Source organism: Gasterosteus aculeatus, chromosome 18 (genome assembly GCF_964276395.1).
Source record: "Gasterosteus aculeatus chromosome 18, fGasAcu3.hap1.1, whole genome shotgun sequence".
Classification (NCBI taxonomy): Eukaryota; Metazoa; Chordata; class Actinopteri; order Perciformes; family Gasterosteidae; genus Gasterosteus; species Gasterosteus aculeatus.
Window position 1 is genome coordinate 1436811 of NC_135706.1, and position 18114 is coordinate 1454924.

Genomic DNA, 18114 nt, shown 5'->3' on the forward strand with positions numbered 1-18114 from the left:
TCAAAGATCATACTTATATTTTGTAGACAGTTTAGAAAAAGGAAAAAGTCAAAGAAGAAGGAAAGAGTTGAATAATGATTTCCCGGTAAGTCGCCTTAAGAACTTCCGGGGTGAAGGTCGACCCCAGAAGAAGGAGACGGCGGCGGTTTGAAAGATGGCGGCGCACACACAGAAGAATAACAAGAATAACAAGCCGGGACTATCTGGTGGAAAAGAGGCTCAGCCTCTGATAATCGCCAAAACCCCGGCGGAGGAACAGCGCCTGAAGCTGGAGCGGTTGATGCGGAACCCGGATAAACCAGCTCCCATCCCGGACCGGCCGAAGGAATGGAACCCGCGGGCTCCGCCGGAGTTCGTCCGAGACGTGATGGGCTCCAGCGCCGGGGCGGGCAGCGGAGAGTTCCACGTCTACCGGCACCTGCGACGCAGAGAGTACCAGAGGCAGGACTTCCTGGACAAGATAGCAGACAAGCAGGACGAGGACCAGGACTACCTGGACAAAGTGGAGCAGAACAAACGGGCGGCCGACGACAGGACGGCGAAGCGCAGGAGGAAGCGGGACAAGCTGAGGCAGAAGAAGGAGATGGCGAAGAAAGCCAAAGTAGAGTCCAAGAACAAGAACGAAGACGACAGCAGCTCGGCCAGCAGCGACGACGGGAAGGAGGAAGAGGGGGGAAGAGAGGCGGACGACGACGCAGAGGCTCCGAGCTTCATCATGGGGAGGAAATGAGAAGGACCCAGACCCGAGGGGACGTGCGGACCCGGGTGCCCTGTCCGGGTTACAAAGGAGACCCGTTGAGACGCTTTATTATGTTCTCCATGGTCTTCTCAGCGTCGTCTGTTCGGATCAAGTGTTCAGACATTGCATCTGAACTGGTTGTTGACTTGTAGGCAATCCAATGCATTTGAACAGGCTGTTTTTTATTAAATTGTAAAACTATACATGCACATGTTCTGTGGTTTGTGGTTTGTTCATACTGCGGTGTGGAGTGTGGTGGTATGGCGCATGGAGTAGAGCGGGCGCGCCGGGAACCGCAGGGTTGGCGGTTCGAACCCCGGCTGCCCCATGTCCCAGTATCCCTGATTGCTCCCTGTTGCATTGATAAAAATGAAATGTATTGGACGTCACTCTTTGCAGCCTTGTGGAGATGCCCCCTGCACGGACCGTTGCTCGTGGGCTCAACAAGGTGGCAGAAAGCAACTCAAAGAATGAAAAGGCGTGACTTCTGGAGCCTCGGGAGACTCACGTGCGATGTTCCTTGGACACAATCCTCCTGCCTTCCACGGCGGTGGCGGTCTCGCTCTGTAGCCGTCACCTTTCTTAAGGCAGGTAGAGAAAAGCCTGGCAGCTAGATGCCGTTTGAACCAGGGGGAGGTCTTCCTGCCGAGAACGCTCAACTGTCACAATAACGAATCATATTCGAGCAATAACAATATTTATTAATTTTTAATAAATAAATTTGCTATGAATCCACTTTAATAATAAACCACACTGTTTGCATTCATTTGGAAGTATTCTGATATATGGAACAGCTTTATTGAAATTAGACGGTAGGTTCACAGAGCGCAGTAGACCTGTTAGTAGTTTGTGTGCTGTTATTCAATGTGGACTTTGATTCTCTTTAATGTGCGTCTTCCCATTTTTCACTTCTGCTGGTATGATTTATGAATGACAGGTTTCTCACGATGGAGGATGTTCCTCATTAAACATGCATTGAACCCTTCTTACTTTGAATAGGGAATAAGCTACAGAGCTGATGCACATGGAGGTTTTTGCAGAACAAGTAGTTACATCGTGTTCTACACCTTATGATCCAACATGAGGCTTAAGGTTCCCACTGATGGGAAACTCACCTCAGTGGTCATATCTCTTTTATAACTTTCCAAAGTGGGCCAATTACAAGCCATTTGTGAATATGAAAGGGACCAAACTGCTTGAAAACATGCAGCCCTTAATGGCTGCTCCGACGTGAAGGTAATACAATACGTTTTTTTAAAACAGCATGCAGCAGGGGGACACAAGGACTCCACTAGCTGCATCGCCAGTTCTGCCCGCTGACCCATTTTTCAGGTCTATTTATCTGAAACTCCAACTCGATTTGTATCTGAATACCTGCTTAAGGCGCCATTCGTAACCTGCAGTGTTCATGTGTGGTCAGGGACCCTTTGTGTCATGTTACTCCCCACTAATAAAGACAAACATGTTATGACTCTGTAGTCTGGTATGGGGGGGGGGCACCAGCTTTAGGTCTTTATTGAAATAGAAAAGAACTGTGTGAACTCTGTAAAGTGAAAAGCGTGGCTGCAGCGGCTCGCTCGGTTTTTATTCCCTTCGTCTGAGCTAGTGGTGATCTAGTCGAGCGTTTTGCTCTCAGTGAGGAGGAACAAGCGGTTTATCAGATGCAGAGCGGAGAGTGCGGGTCGGGATGTCGGGTTGGACCAGGTCCTGGATGTAAGCTGGACCCCATCCATTCACAGCATGGTACCTGAGCACCAGTGTTTTGAATTACAGGCCTGTGCAGGTAACACGTAGCACCCGTGACCTCACGTAGTGCTCGCTCCCAGCTGACTCCCCTCTGGAACCGGTAAGGAAGTCATGTGACTGTCTGCCGGCCTCCACATAGTTCTGTGGACCGCAGCCCTCCAGTAGGATCCAGGTGGAGGTGTGTCAGGGGGAGTTGAAGCGTGTTCAGGCAAGACACACCGCCTCACTTTGCCTTTTTCTTCATCCTTATTGTGTTACGAAACCTCAGAGCTCCTCTAACTGCTCCGAGAGCCTCACATTTTGTATTCATCTCCCGTACTTTTCTCCGTTATGGATCATAAGTAGACACGTGTGGTTAAATGAGAATGAAGGACATCACCAACTGTGATTCTGGGAGAAATTCAGTGGGAGAGAGCAGCGATCATCGTGTGCAGCAGCCTCAAGGTACTGTGACTGTAGCTACACATACTGACCCACTGCGTAATTCATGTGGTAAATTAAAAAGGGAACACTTTTCAAGGCCTTTTCCTGCCTTTATCCACCTTCCTCATAGTCATTTTCCAGGAAGGTGGCATTGATGTATCTGATTGCCCAATCATACGCCTTCTTTTCCATTTGTTGATGACTAGCTTCTTAAATATTGGCTTCAGTTTCATAAATGTATTCATAGTGAGGAGTCTTTTAGGGTGAACTGCGTTAGGACGTCGATTATGACCCGCACAAGAAATTCTGTTTTCCCACATTCGGTCAGACAAACGTAACTAACTCAATATCCCTCATGTGCCGCAGAGTTAAAACATAACTGTAACAATATTGTAACAACAGAACACTTGACATGTCAGAAAGATTGCGTTCAATCATAAAAATCTGCTGTTTCCTCTGCCCCAGATGAAAGGAAAGCAGTGCAGAGGAGAACCTTCACCAGGTGGATGAATGTGTTTCTGCAGAGAGTAAGGCACAAATCAATACGGAGTTACCGTGACACCACACTTGAGCACCAATAAAAAGGTTCACCATTTGTTATTTCCAGCGCGATCCTCCAGAAGAAGTGCTCGACCTGTTTGCGGACTTTCAGGATGGACGAATACTCATGGCTCTGCTGGAGGAGCTGTCAGGGTGCAAGCTGGTAGGAGTCAAGCTATGGAGTGGAAGTAGAAGAAGAAGGAAGAATATAATACAACACAATTATTTCACTGTGGTTCAGTTCACTGTTAATCTCACCTTAAAAAACATTGCAGACAAAACTGTGATTTGTGTCTTTTGTCAGCTTTACAGGTTTAGGTCGTCTTCTCAACGCATTTTCAGACTGAACAATATTTCCAAAGCCCTTGCGTTCCTCGATGATAGACACGTGAGCATGTTTGTTCAATAGAAGTACTTTGCTTTGGCGTGCATTGCACTTGCACTAAAATCCCCAGGGACAGGATTTGGGTGACGTCTCCTCACTGTTGTCTCTCAGGTGAAGCTGCCTGGCATCGATGCCACAGGTATCGCTGATGGCATCCCCTCTGCTGTTCTTGACCTGGTCTGGAATATCGTCCTGTACTTCCAGGCAGGTCTTTCCCCCCCCATCCTCTTTCTACCCCAATGTGTGACTGTAGTATTTCCCTCCTTGCCTGAGTGTTAGTTTTTTTGGAACTGACCCACACATTCTTCTCATTTAGGTAAAGAAAGTGACGCAAGGCCTTCAGAGGCATTTGTCTTCCAGCCTCTTTTCCTTAACAACAAGCATTTACCCCTCCTCTAGCGACCTCTTACCACAGCCAAACGACATTGGCAGCTACTCCGGCAACACCCTGCCAAGCAAAGGCAGAAAGGCTGCCAGAGGGCCAAAGTACCATGGGAAAGCAATCAAGACTCTGCTGCAATGGGTCCAAAGATGCACATCAAGGCGAGTCTGAAAGAGAAGCAACCGCTCACCAAGTCATTTTTCATCAATTAAAAGCGTCCAAGCCCAAGGCGTACACCCCTACGACCACAGTGATGGAAGCTCAATGTGCATGTTTGATTTTACACTCATACAATTTCATGCTCGCAGGTTTGGGGTGGAGGTGCATGACTTCGGGAGGAGCTGGAGGAGCGGGCTGGCATTCCTAGCTTTGATTAAGTCCATAAACCCATACTTGGTCGACCTGACGGAGAGTCTGTCCAAACAGCCAAGAGAAAACCTCCAGCTGGCCTTCACGATAGCCCAACACAGTTTGGATATACAACCTCTGCTGGAGCCTGAAGGTAAAATCACACTCAATAGAAAGTGGCCCCCATTGATCCACTTTCATGCACAAAGACATTGCTGTGTGTAGTGTCCCTTTTATCACATGTTAAGGGTCATACAAAAGCTCAAACAGGCCTTCTCATGGTCTCATTCAGTCCACCCTACTAATGCAAGACAAATCCTCGTTTTGCACAGATGTGCTTGGCCGTTCCCTCGATGAGCAGTCCATCATCACCTACGTGTCGATGTTTCCGGGGCATTGTTCAGGCACAGATGAGGTTTGTACGGCTTTTAGTAGTTCCGCTTTGTTGCCTTTGCCTGTTCTAGGTCGGGAAGTTTAGCCCTTCTTAGCGCTCAGCAAAGCCGTATATATATCCGCTGGCTACTAGCACCTCTGATTAACACCATCCCCTGCTTGTTTGATCAATGCGAAAGTCAAAGAGTAAAAAAAATTGGATTTATCACGTCATTTTGTGAACTGTAGAAGTGCAGTAGCTTTATGCTAAGCTACGCGCTAACTGGCTGCTTACGGTCACTTAAAGGGGACATAATTCCACTTTGATAGGTCCTCTACACGTTAATGTGGCTGTCTGGCATCTTTAGCGACCCCCGAGCGCTGGAAACAAGTTGGCCGTTTTTTGTACAATTCCTGTGATGAATGAATACTAATAAATACAACCTGTTTGGATGTTCTGGGGTTTGCCCACGTCCTCAGACCAAGGGGGGGGTTGTATGAAAATCGTATGCTTTTTTAACATGAAAGCTTGTTAATGTGTTACGGTGAAAAGTCTTAAAATGAGTAGGATTTGTGTCCTTTATTATCAAATGCACTGGAGGAGAAAAGTCTTGATCTTCCCATTTAACTCTTTATAAAAAGGGACTTATTTCCTAAGATATTTTATTTATTTACAAACAAAAACAGCATATTCATTCATATTCATATTCAACACTGTATACCAATGAGTATTTGATTATTCCTGTGATACAATGTAAAACTAAACCCTATGTTACAGGATGATACAACAAATATCCGGTGGTCTGAGATCCCAAATTGTGGTTCACTTGAGTCTGTCATCCCGGAAAAGACCCACGCTGATGAACCAAATGCCCAAGAATCAGTGCAAGGTTTAGAGAAGAGCCGCGAGCAGCTACTGTGGAAACGCTGGTCGCAAAGATCCTCCGGGAGCCCCGTAAACACCAGTGAGGCCACGTCCCTATTCAACAAAAAGAAAAGCAGGAGTCAAAGCATCTTACAGCTACCCAGTCCTCTGGATGCAGGAGTAGTCAACCAGGAGATCCGATCATGGATGGATCGGGGCAACAGCAAGCCCAGGGTGGATGAAAGTCACTTCTCGTTCAGTTCAGAGGAAGGAATCTACAGCCTGTCAGCACTGGACTCCGATGAGGAGGAGGCCTACAGCTACATCCTGGATCTGAATAAAGAGGTTTTTCCACCACATAAAGAGTTGAAAAGACAAGTGCCCAGGGTTGAAGAGGAAACAGAGGAAGACATGTTCATGAGCAGGCACCAGACTGAAGAGTTGGAACACCTGAAAACATGGAAGACATCAAACGGGAGAGGACATCAAGAAGACTCACTGACGCAAAATGTTGAACCAGAGAACCGGGCTCAGTCAGTGGCTCATTGGGAGAAGAAAAATATTGAAAGGGTACCTCTTGAAAAATGTGGACAAGTAATTGAGAATCAAGTCATGGCCAACAAAAAGGAGGAGGAGAAAGCGCTGAAATTCAATGAAGGGCAGGATAGAAAGTCAGGGAAAGAACAAGAGGAAGGGTATAAGGATGAAGGGATGGAGAATCAGCAAAGTTTGGGGAATTTAGAGAGATTCAAGGTAGGAGTAAAAGCAATAGTTGTAACTGATAATACTACGTATGAAGTCAAAGGAGCTGCGAAATCTAGAATTAATACAAAAGAAGCAAATTACGTGACAGAAAATGGCCCAAACATAGAAGAATCAACCAATGAAGATGACAAGGAAGAATGCAGAGATGGAGCGATGAATCCGGTGGGTGGAGCAGCAGAGCAGAAAGATCGGAGCCTTAAGAAGAAGAAACAAGAACTCACTGGCAAGGCGCCAACAGCAGCAGGTAAAATGGGCCTCAAAAGTGACACGAGAGGAGGCGTCAACGTCCGTGGTGTTGAACGGTATCGGACTCCTGCCTGTACTGCAGCTCCTCCCTCATCCAGGTAGGCATTATGAGAAGCATTGGCCACCAGTTTCAGGCTCCCCTGCATGACACATGGTGCAAAGATAATGGTGGTGGATTGACTACTCAATATGTCGGTGACATGGGGACTTCAATGACCGATGACTAGGGACCAAATACCTTTGGCGCATGTCTTTTTTGGTTTTGTTTGCATTTTGTTGTAATTTCAAGCAAATCCACTGTGTTTTTTTATTATTGTTTTTTTTTGTTTTGTCTCAATTTACAAAATTAACCAGGTGTTTATAGTTGCAATCAGACTCCTGGAGAAAGTACAGTTCCAACATAATCCTAGTGGGAATGGAGTTTGGTCATGTGGGAACTATAGTCCTTATATCTAGACAAACGGAGGAGTTTGGCAAACGTTCCCATCTCATAATGGGTTTCAACTTGTCCAAACCCAATAAAGAACGGACCACAGCTGTCAAACACTAGCATCTCGGCTGTTACTGAGTAAATGCTAGCAGAAATTGCCAAAAAGGGAAGCTGCTGAAGTATCTCAAACCTACATTCTCTCCACTGTGCACTAGGGGGCGACTCCTCTGGTCCCATAGAAGTCTATGAGAAAAACGACTCGGCCTCTGTCTTGATTTATTCCCTTTATGGAGTTTATGGTCCTAATCTCTCAAGTATTCTTCAATACAGCAGGATGTTCATTTAGTGAATTATGGTCCATTCAGTGTCAAACAGACCATAAAGCAGGGGATGCTTTCGGGCGGGGCTAACTTGTAATTGACAGGTCTCTACCATGACATTGTCCAGTCTGGTAGTTGTCTGTGTTTTTTGCAATTTTAAACCTTTGGGTCAGGTTTCTTTTCATGAAAGTGGATTTCAACCTTTTGATCGGCTAAAATGTTGCAATCCTGGTTGCAAAAGAACAAGATTACAATTGCCAAAAATGGCCAAAATTAGGACCATTAACATATTAACATATCTCATTTGGTCTCATATTCACTCAAATACTCATATTCATATTCATTTTCACTTGAATATGAAATGTTATAATATAATCACATCACTTAGTTTGTAAAATTGCTTAAGTTACTTAACCGTGGTAACCGATGTTGCGTGTTTTTAAATACACATGTTTTAGTTATAACCCCCCCCCCCCCCCCCCGCGCGCGCTGTACTGTTACGGCAAGTCACTTCATTTCCTACTGAGGTTATGATGGTTTTATAGGTAGTTTATACTTCTTATGATGAACAGAAATACATGTAAGGGACGGCATGTAGACAAGCTATGAAGCTGAAATATGATTTTCAGGTGATATTATGAAGTCAGTTGAAAACGTTGAGAATGAATACAAAAATAAACTGAACCTGGTGGCTTTGCTACTTTGGTTTAGTTGTGTGATTATAAATTAACTACCTTTAGTTGTGTTTCATGGAGCAGGAGGAAGCAGCATCAAGCTGAAGGAGAACGATGTGCGTGGTGACATTCAGCTACTGTAGACATATTCTATAATATCTTAAGTTAGTTAAAATATGCATGAAAAAAAACTAAACCGTCTGTGCATACAGTTTAATGTACGCGTTCGCTGTTGTGGTATTCATTGACTGTAGTGATTGCTTTTTTCTTAATATTGCAATATTGATTTTAGCTAAAAGTACATGGCTTAACCTATTTGAAAATGACCGGAAAATGTTCTCTCAGCCTGAAATATATTATCCTCGGAGGTGAAGCATATCTTCCTAAATGAATTGAAATAAGAATAAGATTACCATCTCTACCTGCTTTTCATACGTTTTGGGTTTCTTACTGGCAAGCACAGGTTGCTCGGCAACGGGAGCAGTGGAGGCAAAGCTGATGACGCCAGCAGGAAGTCCCCCCGTAGGACACTCTGTCCCAAACTTAGGGGCCGCTTGGTTCAGCCTACGCGGTTGTTGGAGGACCAGCCCAAGTCTTCCGCGAAGGCTGGGTCCCCATGGGTCCCCATGGGGACGCAGCCCGCCGAAGGAGACACGGCTATTGTCACGTTGTTAAAATGACGAACGTTGTTTCTCCATGGCCCGAGCGCTGCTGAGACACATGCAGGGAAAGCATACATCATGCATAGATTTCATATTTTACTAATATTGCTGGGTACATTCCATATAAAAACAACAAATAACAAACAAACAAATAATTTTTATTTTTTCTTGTGGCGCTCACAGGGGGGGGGGAGGGGGTGTCAGGGCTCATGGCCCTCTGTTGACCAGCTGCCACATTGTCGTCTGTTTCTAACAAGTGTGTTTTTCCTGCTGTTCAACAGAGAGGAAGGATTCACCCCTCAATCCTCCGCTGCTCCCTGGGACGTAACCCCATCAGAGCAGAGCATCCTGTTGGTCCTGTGGATCCTGCTCTACTGCTACTTCATCTTCTGAGGGGCCCTGCTGTCCACGCTTCTTGTTAAGATGTGCTTATTAGCCCCGGTTTCCACTAACGAGCCAAACTGGGACACTTTGGACTGGATTGACTCTTTATCTGGGTCACAAACCCCCCCTTAAGGAGGCCCTTAATGACTGTAAGCTTTTTCTGCAATCAGACATGATTAGTCGTTTGGTTTATAGCTTCAGATAAAATACATAGTGCAGTTATCCTCATTATTACACATGTTGTCATCTACTCGGCCTTACCCACACATTACCGGGGGTGGCTGTGTGTGCAGGTCCAATGCTCGGTTTATCTGATGAATGTTTCAGCCAGAGATCCTTCTTTTTATTTCACTGACTTTCACAGACTTTACCGACCACATGGTGGCGTTGCAGCATCACAGAAGCAACTGTCACACAGGGTCGGCTGCTCATCCCTCAACACTTGCTGTTTAGAGCGCAGCTGTATTGACGCTGTGAAACTAAGCTGATAATATTTAATGAGCACCTTGACATTTTGCAGCCTCTCACTGTCACTTGCATCGTTGTGTATCATTGTCCTCATCGCTACAGATATGTGTGATAAAGGCTCATCAACATCACAGGCTTTTCTTTTCATGACATTTTTGTGACTATGAGATATAAATAATAAATCTTTGTCTCATTTTTCAAATATCTTCTAGTCCTTTCCACAAGATCAGACTAGTTGTGTAAATATTGTATTTTGAGGTGCAGTAGACATTCAAGAGACACACTCATGTCTTTGTTGGAATTCACGTGTAAAACAGTGAAACTAGAGCAACATTTAAGTATGCATCCGTTGCATAAGTGTTCAAAATCCATGTTGACCACAATGTGTATTAAAGGGGGGGGGCGTGAGTTGGCCCTGTTGTCAATGTCCACCAAACACACACACACACACACACACACACACATTTATTGCGGGTGAAATTCTAAGAAACTAAAAAAGCATGCCGCCTTTGTTTGCTTGGAGCTCAACCCACGGGTCAAGAGCTCATCCCCCAGAGATCAATATACTTTCAACACTGCCACCACCCCCGCACAAAACCACGAGAACAACACCTCCCCACAGTTGGAGCCAGGCCGGTCTTCTGAGAGACCAGCCTGCATCAGGCCAGGCCGGGATGGCCAGAGAAGAAGCTATGGTGTTTGCTATGTGTGGTTTCACATGTCTCACTGCGCTGGCATGGCCAACAGGCCTCACGGCAGATGGGTTGGTTCTACTGAAGCCTAAGAGACTTCGAAGAGGTCAATCAGCAGCTCAACTCATTGACCCTAAACACAGCCTTGGCCTTTGAGCCGTACCGCACCTTGGCAACCAGCGCCGCTGCTGAGCGGCAACAGCACAACATCTTGTTCTCGCCATTGGGCTTAGCGTCAGCTGTGGCGCTGCTGTCCCGGGTTTGTGGTTCCGAGAGTCGGAACCAGACCTTGGAGGCCCTGGGGCTGGCGGCCAATACCACAGAGGAGAGTGTGGAGGCCACCTTATCTGCTCTTGCAGATATGCAACTCAGCCTGTCTCTACGCGGGGGGGGGGGGGGTGTAGGGCCCAAAGGGTAGAATCTGGAACTGGAACAGGAGCTGGCATTGGGGCACCAGCAAGGGTGGAATTTGTAGGGGATGATGCTGCAAACCAAACTGATGTAGATGATTGGGCGGAGGGTAAGGATGGAACTCGGGGTGGTGTTCATGCTGGCGGTCAGCTGGAGTTTTGAGCAGCCTACATGTGGATGGAAGACCATCCCTAGACTATGACAGCTTCATGCTCAGGCCTTGGCACAACAGCTTTGACTCGTTGATGACTTGGAAGCCTCTGACAAACTTGAACTTGCCAATTATGTGTATTTCAAAGGTAGCTTCTTCATAGTTAATGGCTGATGTTATTTTCAGCTTTTGTATATGCATAATGTATATTAATGGTGTGAACAATCAGACCGATTTGTAAAGACCTTCAAAAACATGTTAATAAGCTTGAAATCAGAATGAACCGCTGCTAAATTTGTAAAAGTAAAATCAGTACACTTTAAAAATGTGCTCTCTGTGTCAAGACAATTGCAGCCACTACAGAGGATCAGTCATTGTTGTCTACGTAGAGCAGATGCTCTCAGCCAGTCAACAGTGGTGCTTTATACAGGCATGCAACTTTTCCTTCTTACAATTTGTTTTTCCTATTTCATAACCCGTTCTCTTTGTCACTGCTGCGTGAATCAGGCCGTCAACCATTTGAGCGGCGCCACGCGGTGCCAAGGAGCTTCCAGCCCAACGCCACCACCACCAGCGTGGAGGTGGCCATGATGTTCTAAGGTGATGATGCTGTACGACACGGTGGTGCGTCTGGTCCACTCCGAGCGCCTGGCCTCGCCGCTCCTGCTCCCTACAGCTGAGCCGCAGCCCCTGGAGCCTCTCCGACGGACGCATGGCGCCGCAACCTGAAGCAGTGGTATGTGAGGGCAGGGGGCAAAATTGTAAAATTGCAAACTGTGGCGGAACAAGGTGCAAGCCATGTTGGGCTGTCCTCTGAGGCTCATGTTTTCATGAGGTCTTGCAGTGACCCAAAGTGTCAGCAGATTTAAGGATGAGTGGAATTAAATAATTTCCCCTGTGCCGTTCTGCATCCCCTGCAGGGTCTCACTGAAGAGAATTCCAAAAACAACCTTCAGAATGATGCTATGAAACACAATGATTGTGAAGTTATAGGTAAAAATCGAGGGCACTGGTTCAACCAAAATACAATACTTTATTCCCCTGATGGAACGTATCCTGGCTCTAAAATATATATTTTATGAGATTTCTACTTCCAGGTCGATCTAATTGAGGTTGAATAGAATTGAATCTGTTACGCTCAGAGCATTGACTTTTTTGGCATTTTTGAATTCCACATCATCACATCTTTCTGTTGGCAGCAGCGACGAGGAGACTGCAACCTTCCTCAAATGCGTTCATGAAACAAACGCAACGTTTCCCACATCATTTTCATCCATTCAAGGTTCGACAGCCGCTCTTTTAATGCAATCATCTTGTTTTTCAAACTTTTCTTCTGCAATGGTTTAATGACATTGCCACCAGCTGCTCATCTCCATGAATTTACTTACTAATATTTACATAACAGATGCAGCTGCACTTTCCTTTTTCCACTTTCATGGAAATTCTGTATACATTTCTGCAACATCACCCGAGCAATTAGGATTTGGTTCTTGCAAAAAAAACATGAATGCATCGTTTTTTTCATGTCATTTTTAAATACTGTGAACACCTTAAAACTAAACTGCATCAACTGCTGACAAATGAAGTGTGGCTCGACCCTGCAAGGGCAAGTGACACAATATGTTTGAACTAATCCATTTACACATGTGTGTTGTTAAGCTGGGGGTTTTATATGTGGGTCTGAGGGTGTGAACGTACAGTGAATGCCCTCCATAAAGGGCGTTGGCTCATCCCTGAGTGTGCAGCATATCGATCCATGTCATGGCGCTGGTCCCCTGCAGCCAGCGGCTTTCTGTTGTTCGCTTGCATGATGAATGATGCCGAGTGGATTCTAAGTCAGCAATAATTACTGCTCTCTGCACATCAGTGAGCCTGAGCCTGCTGTACGGCTCCCACAAGTAGTAACAAGACAACTTAGAGCAAATCCATTAAAACATTGATTGTTGTTTTCACAGGCGGGCAGAAATCCGTTTCCCTAAGTTCCAACTAAGGAAATCCTACAGTTTAGACAGGAGGCCTCCTGAGGAACTCTGGGGTGTCATCGGTTTTCTCGCACTCAGCCGACTTATCTGGAATATCGCAGGAGACTCTGAAACTTGCCAAGGTTAAGAGAAACCCAATATATCACATTTCTCTTTGCCCAAGTGGATTACCATGAAACTAGGATGCAGAAGCACTTGGTCGAGACCATATCACGCATTCCGAAATCCACCTCTGTGGGATCCATTGACTCTTCATGTCCCTCTTTCATGATCAACTTGCTTCTCTTCTTTCAGGCTCCTCGTGAGGTCATGCCCGAGGTGGAGGAGATCCAGTATGAAGATGGGGGGGACCTGACAGTTCACCGGACTTCTCTGTTCCCTCGAGGATCACCTTTAACAGGCCGTTCATGCTCATAACCTACGGCCATCTCACGGGAGAATTATTGATCCTACAAATGTCTACAGCGGGGTGAACAGCGTAGCTTTATTGGGCTTTGCTATTGATATAACACTGCGTTCACTTATATTACTCGATTTGTTTTTCCCCCCCAACAGAATGGTGTATCATTCTGGGGAAAAACATTGTCCTGCAATTATATCAGCATGCAGAGTGCTTTGTTTTACCTTCAATTTTCCAAACCATTACAGCCTGATTTACAGTTTCTTTCCCCCCTATTTGCACAAAATTATGAAAAGAAATTCAAATTGAAGTAATTTATCTGTATGACTGAATCGCTTTCTACTCTTGCAAAAGCATAAAACCCTTTTCTTCCATTACAAAAGCTCTATTGTCATTTTTTCCCATCTCTTTATCGCTTTGTGCAATTACAGAGAAATGTTTTGCAGGAGAAAAGCACTGTTACATCTACAGTACGCATTTCAGTTTTACCTCAGCACCAGACGGTCTCGAGCAGATGACATTTAGCTCATTGAGGAGATGATAAATGGAGGACAGTTTCATAAACAGGACAACAGATCCATCACAAGAAACAGAAATGTCAGCCTATTAATCAAGAAGGTCCGATTGACTCTTTGGAAAACAAAGGTTTGTGACGTACGGATGACCCCCCCCCCCCCCCATCCCCTCCAGGAACGTGTCATGTTGGCAGAGTTTCTATTGGTTTTCCTTCTTGTCTTTCTTTCCTCTGTGTGTTTTCTATTTCTCAGTTTCAGGTCGACTCCCCCAGTCAGTAACATTCTGGCTGTTTATTTCCTAGTTTATCCACATAGTATAATCCTGATAGAAAGGTTCGTTTTAGAGATGTTCATCTTTCGTCTTCAGCAACTTTTTTGTGGACTATTCAGTATTTGGATCGAGTAGCTCCTTTAGATTAGGGACCACATGTGCTACTTTAGTGTGTCACGTTCACATTTAATCAACACCTATTGCATTGTTGGTACCAGCACGTTAAAGGACTTGGATCGTGACTGAGGCCGACTGAATGACGACAGGCAGCAGCCGTAGCATAAATACTCCATTATCTCACTGTGGCTCATTACCCACGTTGTGCTGAGTGAGAGTCTGAGCTGCTATCTGTCACAGGACACACAATGGGGGATGGCTCTTGGTTAATCTTTGACTCAACTGTCAGCTGACTCTCAGAGCTCTTGTATATAATGGGGAAGTTTCTGGCCAACAGTCTGCAGCAAAGAGGACATTATAGGTAAGCATGGCCCTTTCAAATAAATGAATACTACTTGAAGACTAACATTCATTGTAAGAGTCAAATTTAAAAGGTACACATTTTTAAGTTGTGACATAAGATGTAATCATTTGGAAGTGTAGCGCTATTTACATGCTAAATTATATCAGTGAACCGTGTGTGATTTTTCCATTTTTATTATTATTCAGTTCTTTGTGATCTATCAAATATTGAGGCAAAGCCCCACAAAGCCCGTGTCATTTTTCCTGGACAGGCTATAAATATGCGTGGGATCCTTGCTAGTTGTGCTCTGTCATTACTGCTGCTGGCTGCAGCCTGGGCAGACCACCACCAGGACCACCACCACCACCACGACGGCGATGGTGCTGCTCACAGCCACGAGGGAGAAATGAGCTGCCACAAGCTGGCTGCTCCCAATGCTGACTTTGGCTTCGCCCTCTACAAAAGCCTGAGTACCAACGCTGCTGCTGGAAAGAACATCTTCTTCTCACCGCTGGGCATCTCCACCGCCTTGTCCATGCTGTCCACCGGGGCCAAGGGGGAAACCCACCGCCAGATGTTCGCTAGCTTGGGCTACACTTCCTTAAACCAGATGCAGGCCAACGATGCATACAGGCATCTCTTTCACATGGTCGAGCACAGCCAGGGGAATCAGCGCCTGGACGTGGGTAACGACGTTGCCCTGCGCTCTGGTTTCAGCCCCTCGGAGGCCTTCCTGAAGGATGTCAAGCACTCCTACTCTGCTCACGTCTTCAATGTCGACTTTACCAAACCTGAGGAGGCTGCAGCTGAGATCAACACACACATTGCCGCTAAAACCAATGACAAGATCAAAGATATGGTGAAGGACCTGAGCCCTGAGATGGCCATGGTGCTAATCAACTATGTCTACTTCAGAGGTAGGACACCACACCATGCAGGTTCATTCTGAAAGAGAGCATCCCATCCGTGCAGAAAGCCAGCTTTAAAAAACACATTCAAGCATCTAGTTTCAGCAGCATCTCATTGTATAGGAGATCAACAGCCATACCACTGATATTTAAAACAAAATTTGTACGATATTATACAAAACCGCAATCGCATCAGATGTCTTGAGGCAACTATATTGCTTTCATCTCTTTCTTCTCCTACAGGACGGTGGGTAAAGCCCTTTGATGCTAACAACACAGCAAAGGCCGACTTTGACGTGGACGAAACCACCAAGGTTCAGGTGGACATGATGAAGAGGAACGGTCGCTACGATTTCTATCACGACTCTGACAACCACACCACCGTCATCCTGCTGCCGTATCATGGCAACACCTCGATGATGATTGTCCTGCCCGACGAAGGCAAGATGAAGGAGGTGGAGGGCTATATTACTAAGGAGCACATCAGGCACTGGCACGACTCACTTTTCAGGAGGTGAGAGGGGAATTTGATTTTCTTTTGAACCTTTTGATGGTTTGTAAAGTTGACCGTTACGGTGAGGTCATTTGTAGGATCATGGGGAATATCCGGGCGTTTGGTGGGCTTTTGACTTGGATCTCCTTGTTTGGCTGTAGGTCCACTGTATGTATCGAGGATATGTAACTTGTGATGTTCTGCTTTACTTAGTTCTGTGAATCTGTTCCTGCCGAAGTTCTCCATCTCCGCTGAGGCCACCCTGGACAGCACACTGAAAGAAATGGGCATGGTCGACGCTTTCACAGATAACGCGGATTTCTCTGGCCTGTCCGACGCGGTTAAACTCAAAGTCTCAAAGGTAGTAGGACCAAACACGCCCGCACATGTTTATTATGAAGAATTATGTTTGATCATGTGCATAAATACATGAAATAGTGTAGATCATGCAAAGACGCGTTGCCAGCTACAGTTTTGACCTGCACTCTAGTGCCAAACTAGACACTAACTGCCTCCTCTTGCTTCCACACACAGGTGTCCCACCAGGCCATGTTGAGCGTGGATGAAACCGGAACAGAAGCAGTGGCCGCCACCACCATCGAGGTCATGCCCATGAGCATGCCTGAAGTCATGAATCTCAACAGACCCTTCATGGTCTTCATCCTGGAGCACTCGACAAAGAGCATCCTCTTCATGGGCAAGATCAGCGACCCCACAGCCATGTAAAGATTCCAGGGACATAAGTGTTACGTTTGTTTTATTGTCACGCTGCAGTAGGTTTTTTAGCCACTGGACATAACGCTCATTTTGACCTCGGGATCTGAAAGCCGTGTACAGATGTCATACTGATATTTACGGCTTTGGGGGTTTGATGAATGAAGTGTAGCTCGATGAATAGGAGGACAGATCTATCAAACAACCCGAAATGTCAAGTCCTTCAATCTGCTTGCAGTCCGTCTGCCTGACTCAATAATTACCGTCTGTCATCGGAATTCGGCTTTATGTATAAATGTCTAAATACATCATAATATTCAGTATCCATCTGACTGTTGTGTTTATGATAAAGATGAAAAAACACATAAGTAAAAAGAAGGCTTGAAGCATTTGCGTTGTTATTGTGCTTCTGCTGTTTCAACATGCCAGAACTTCACCGTAAAAACGGCAACGTCCACGTAGAAGGCATTACGGTAGGTTTTCGTCAGTTGTAAATTTCACATATCAAAACTGTTATTTGTTTAAAATGACTATTAAAAAACAGAAATATTCTAAACTTGTTGACTGTAATTTGCGTTAAAAACAGCGAATCTGTTGCAAATGCGGTACAATACCGCACTGAGAAGTGACAGCGACAACGTATAAGACGTCACGGTGTTTTGGCCACTGGAAGTTTCAGTTGAGAAAGGTTTTTCATTTACTCCAAATGAAAAGGTCTGTTGTAAAACTGTATAAATTACATTGAAATATGATACAATTTCAGACAGCTGTTATACTATCACTCTAATTACAGTCCTTGTCAGAGATAAACACAGTAAGATGCAAGATTTACACTTTTTTATTACAAAGTAAATCGCAGGCAGCTGTGATTGCCAGAATTTCTTTGCAAAAAATACAGTATAGAATTGTTTGGAATGGATTTTAACTTCTGCTTTTAGTCAAATAACAAAGGTACAGTCATCCTGAACAAACAGCAAGTGTCCATAAAGGATCATGAGTAAATATGGTTGGTCCTTTGCCCTGAGTTGATCAAGAGTAATGAATCACTGAGTCCAGACTTGACTGAAGAGGTCACACAACCCGGTGTAGAGTCTCCCGCGTACATAATGTTCACTAGTTCTACTTGAGGACTCATATGTTGACCAGTCAGTGTTCAATGTGGACTGCAATGGCCCTTTGCGGCCCAGTTCAGCATGATGCCTACATAGAGAAACATTCACTGCCCCATACACATACACACACTTCTATATATATATTAAGGATATAGTGTATATGAGGATTATTTGCTACACTGAACCATACCATGGCTTACCTGTAATTGGCATTGACAAAAGGTGATGTTTGAATCACTGCGTCCAGACTTGTCAG

The 18114-nt window shown here is 45.3% G+C and overlaps 3 protein-coding genes, 1 long non-coding RNA gene and 1 other non-coding gene across 6 annotated transcripts; all 5 read left to right on the top strand.

The window, feature by feature from the left end:
* The first annotated feature begins 154 nt into the window (after positions 1–154).
* On the top strand, positions 155–948 carry prkrip1 (PRKR interacting protein 1). Its single transcript, XM_040159963.2, has one exon. It carries the CDS (start codon positions 155–157, stop codon positions 728–730), a length of 576 nt encoding a protein of 191 aa, XP_040015897.2. The 3' UTR covers positions 731–948.
* A 197-nt stretch (positions 949–1145) lies between these two features.
* On the top strand, positions 1146–1409 carry LOC120808559 (small Cajal body-specific RNA 13). The gene has a single exon (XR_005709981.2).
* A 1286-nt stretch (positions 1410–2695) lies between these two features.
* clmnb (calmin b) lies at positions 2696–9951 on the top strand. 2 transcript variants are annotated; one of them, XM_040159953.2, is made up of 10 exons: positions 2696–2929; positions 3374–3435; positions 3516–3611; positions 3753–3836; positions 3945–4037; positions 4150–4376; positions 4524–4717; positions 4896–4978; positions 5714–6909; positions 9179–9951. In XM_040159953.2, the coding sequence occupies exons 1-10, from the start codon at positions 2845–2847 to the stop codon at positions 9288–9290; spliced, it is 2232 nt and encodes a 743-aa protein (XP_040015887.2). In that variant the 5' UTR covers positions 2696–2844; the 3' UTR covers positions 9291–9951. The 2 variants fall into 2 exon arrangements, with proteins under 2 accessions (XP_040015887.2, XP_040015891.2); XM_040159957.2 differs by lacking the exon at positions 2696–2929 and having other exon boundaries at positions 2994–3435; positions 4233–4376.
* A 1116-nt stretch (positions 9952–11067) lies between these two features.
* On the top strand, positions 11068–13767 carry LOC120807679 (uncharacterized). The gene is made up of 4 exons (XR_005709864.2): positions 11068–11739; positions 12203–12285; positions 12959–13107; positions 13280–13767. It is a non-coding gene; the product is annotated as an uncharacterized LOC120807679 (long non-coding RNA).
* A 713-nt stretch (positions 13768–14480) lies between these two features.
* On the top strand, positions 14481–17302 carry LOC120808373 (alpha-1-antitrypsin homolog). Its single transcript, XM_040161261.2, has 5 exons — positions 14481–14649; positions 14903–15548; positions 15783–16053; positions 16246–16393; positions 16567–17302. Exons 2-5 carry the CDS (start codon positions 14912–14914, stop codon positions 16756–16758), a joined length of 1248 nt encoding a protein of 415 aa, XP_040017195.2. The 5' UTR covers positions 14481–14649; positions 14903–14911; the 3' UTR covers positions 16759–17302.
* The last annotated feature ends 812 nt before the right edge of the window (positions 17303–18114 follow it).

Bases quoted from the DNA above. Each gene is read 5' to 3' on its own strand.
- clmnb (XM_040159953.2), top strand. From the start codon at position 2,845: ATGAGAATGAAGGACATCACCAACTGTGATTCTGGGAGAAATTCAGTG. The intron at 2,930-3,373 runs GTACTGTGACTG...CCTCTGCCCCAG, and splicing joins TCGTGTGCAGCAGCCTCAAG to ATGAAAGGAAAGCAGTGCAG. The intron at 4,979-5,713 runs GTTTGTACGGCT...CCTATGTTACAG, and splicing joins ATTGTTCAGGCACAGATGAG to GATGATACAACAAATATCCG.
- prkrip1 (XM_040159963.2), top strand. From the start codon at position 155: ATGGCGGCGCACACACAGAAGAATAACAAGAATAACAAGCCGGGACTA.
- LOC120808373 (XM_040161261.2), top strand. From the start codon at position 14,912: ATGCGTGGGATCCTTGCTAGTTGTGCTCTGTCATTACTGCTGCTGGCT. The intron at 15,549-15,782 runs GTAGGACACCAC...CTTCTCCTACAG, and splicing joins CAACTATGTCTACTTCAGAG to GACGGTGGGTAAAGCCCTTT. The intron at 16,394-16,566 runs GTAGTAGGACCA...TTCCACACACAG, and splicing joins TTAAACTCAAAGTCTCAAAG to GTGTCCCACCAGGCCATGTT.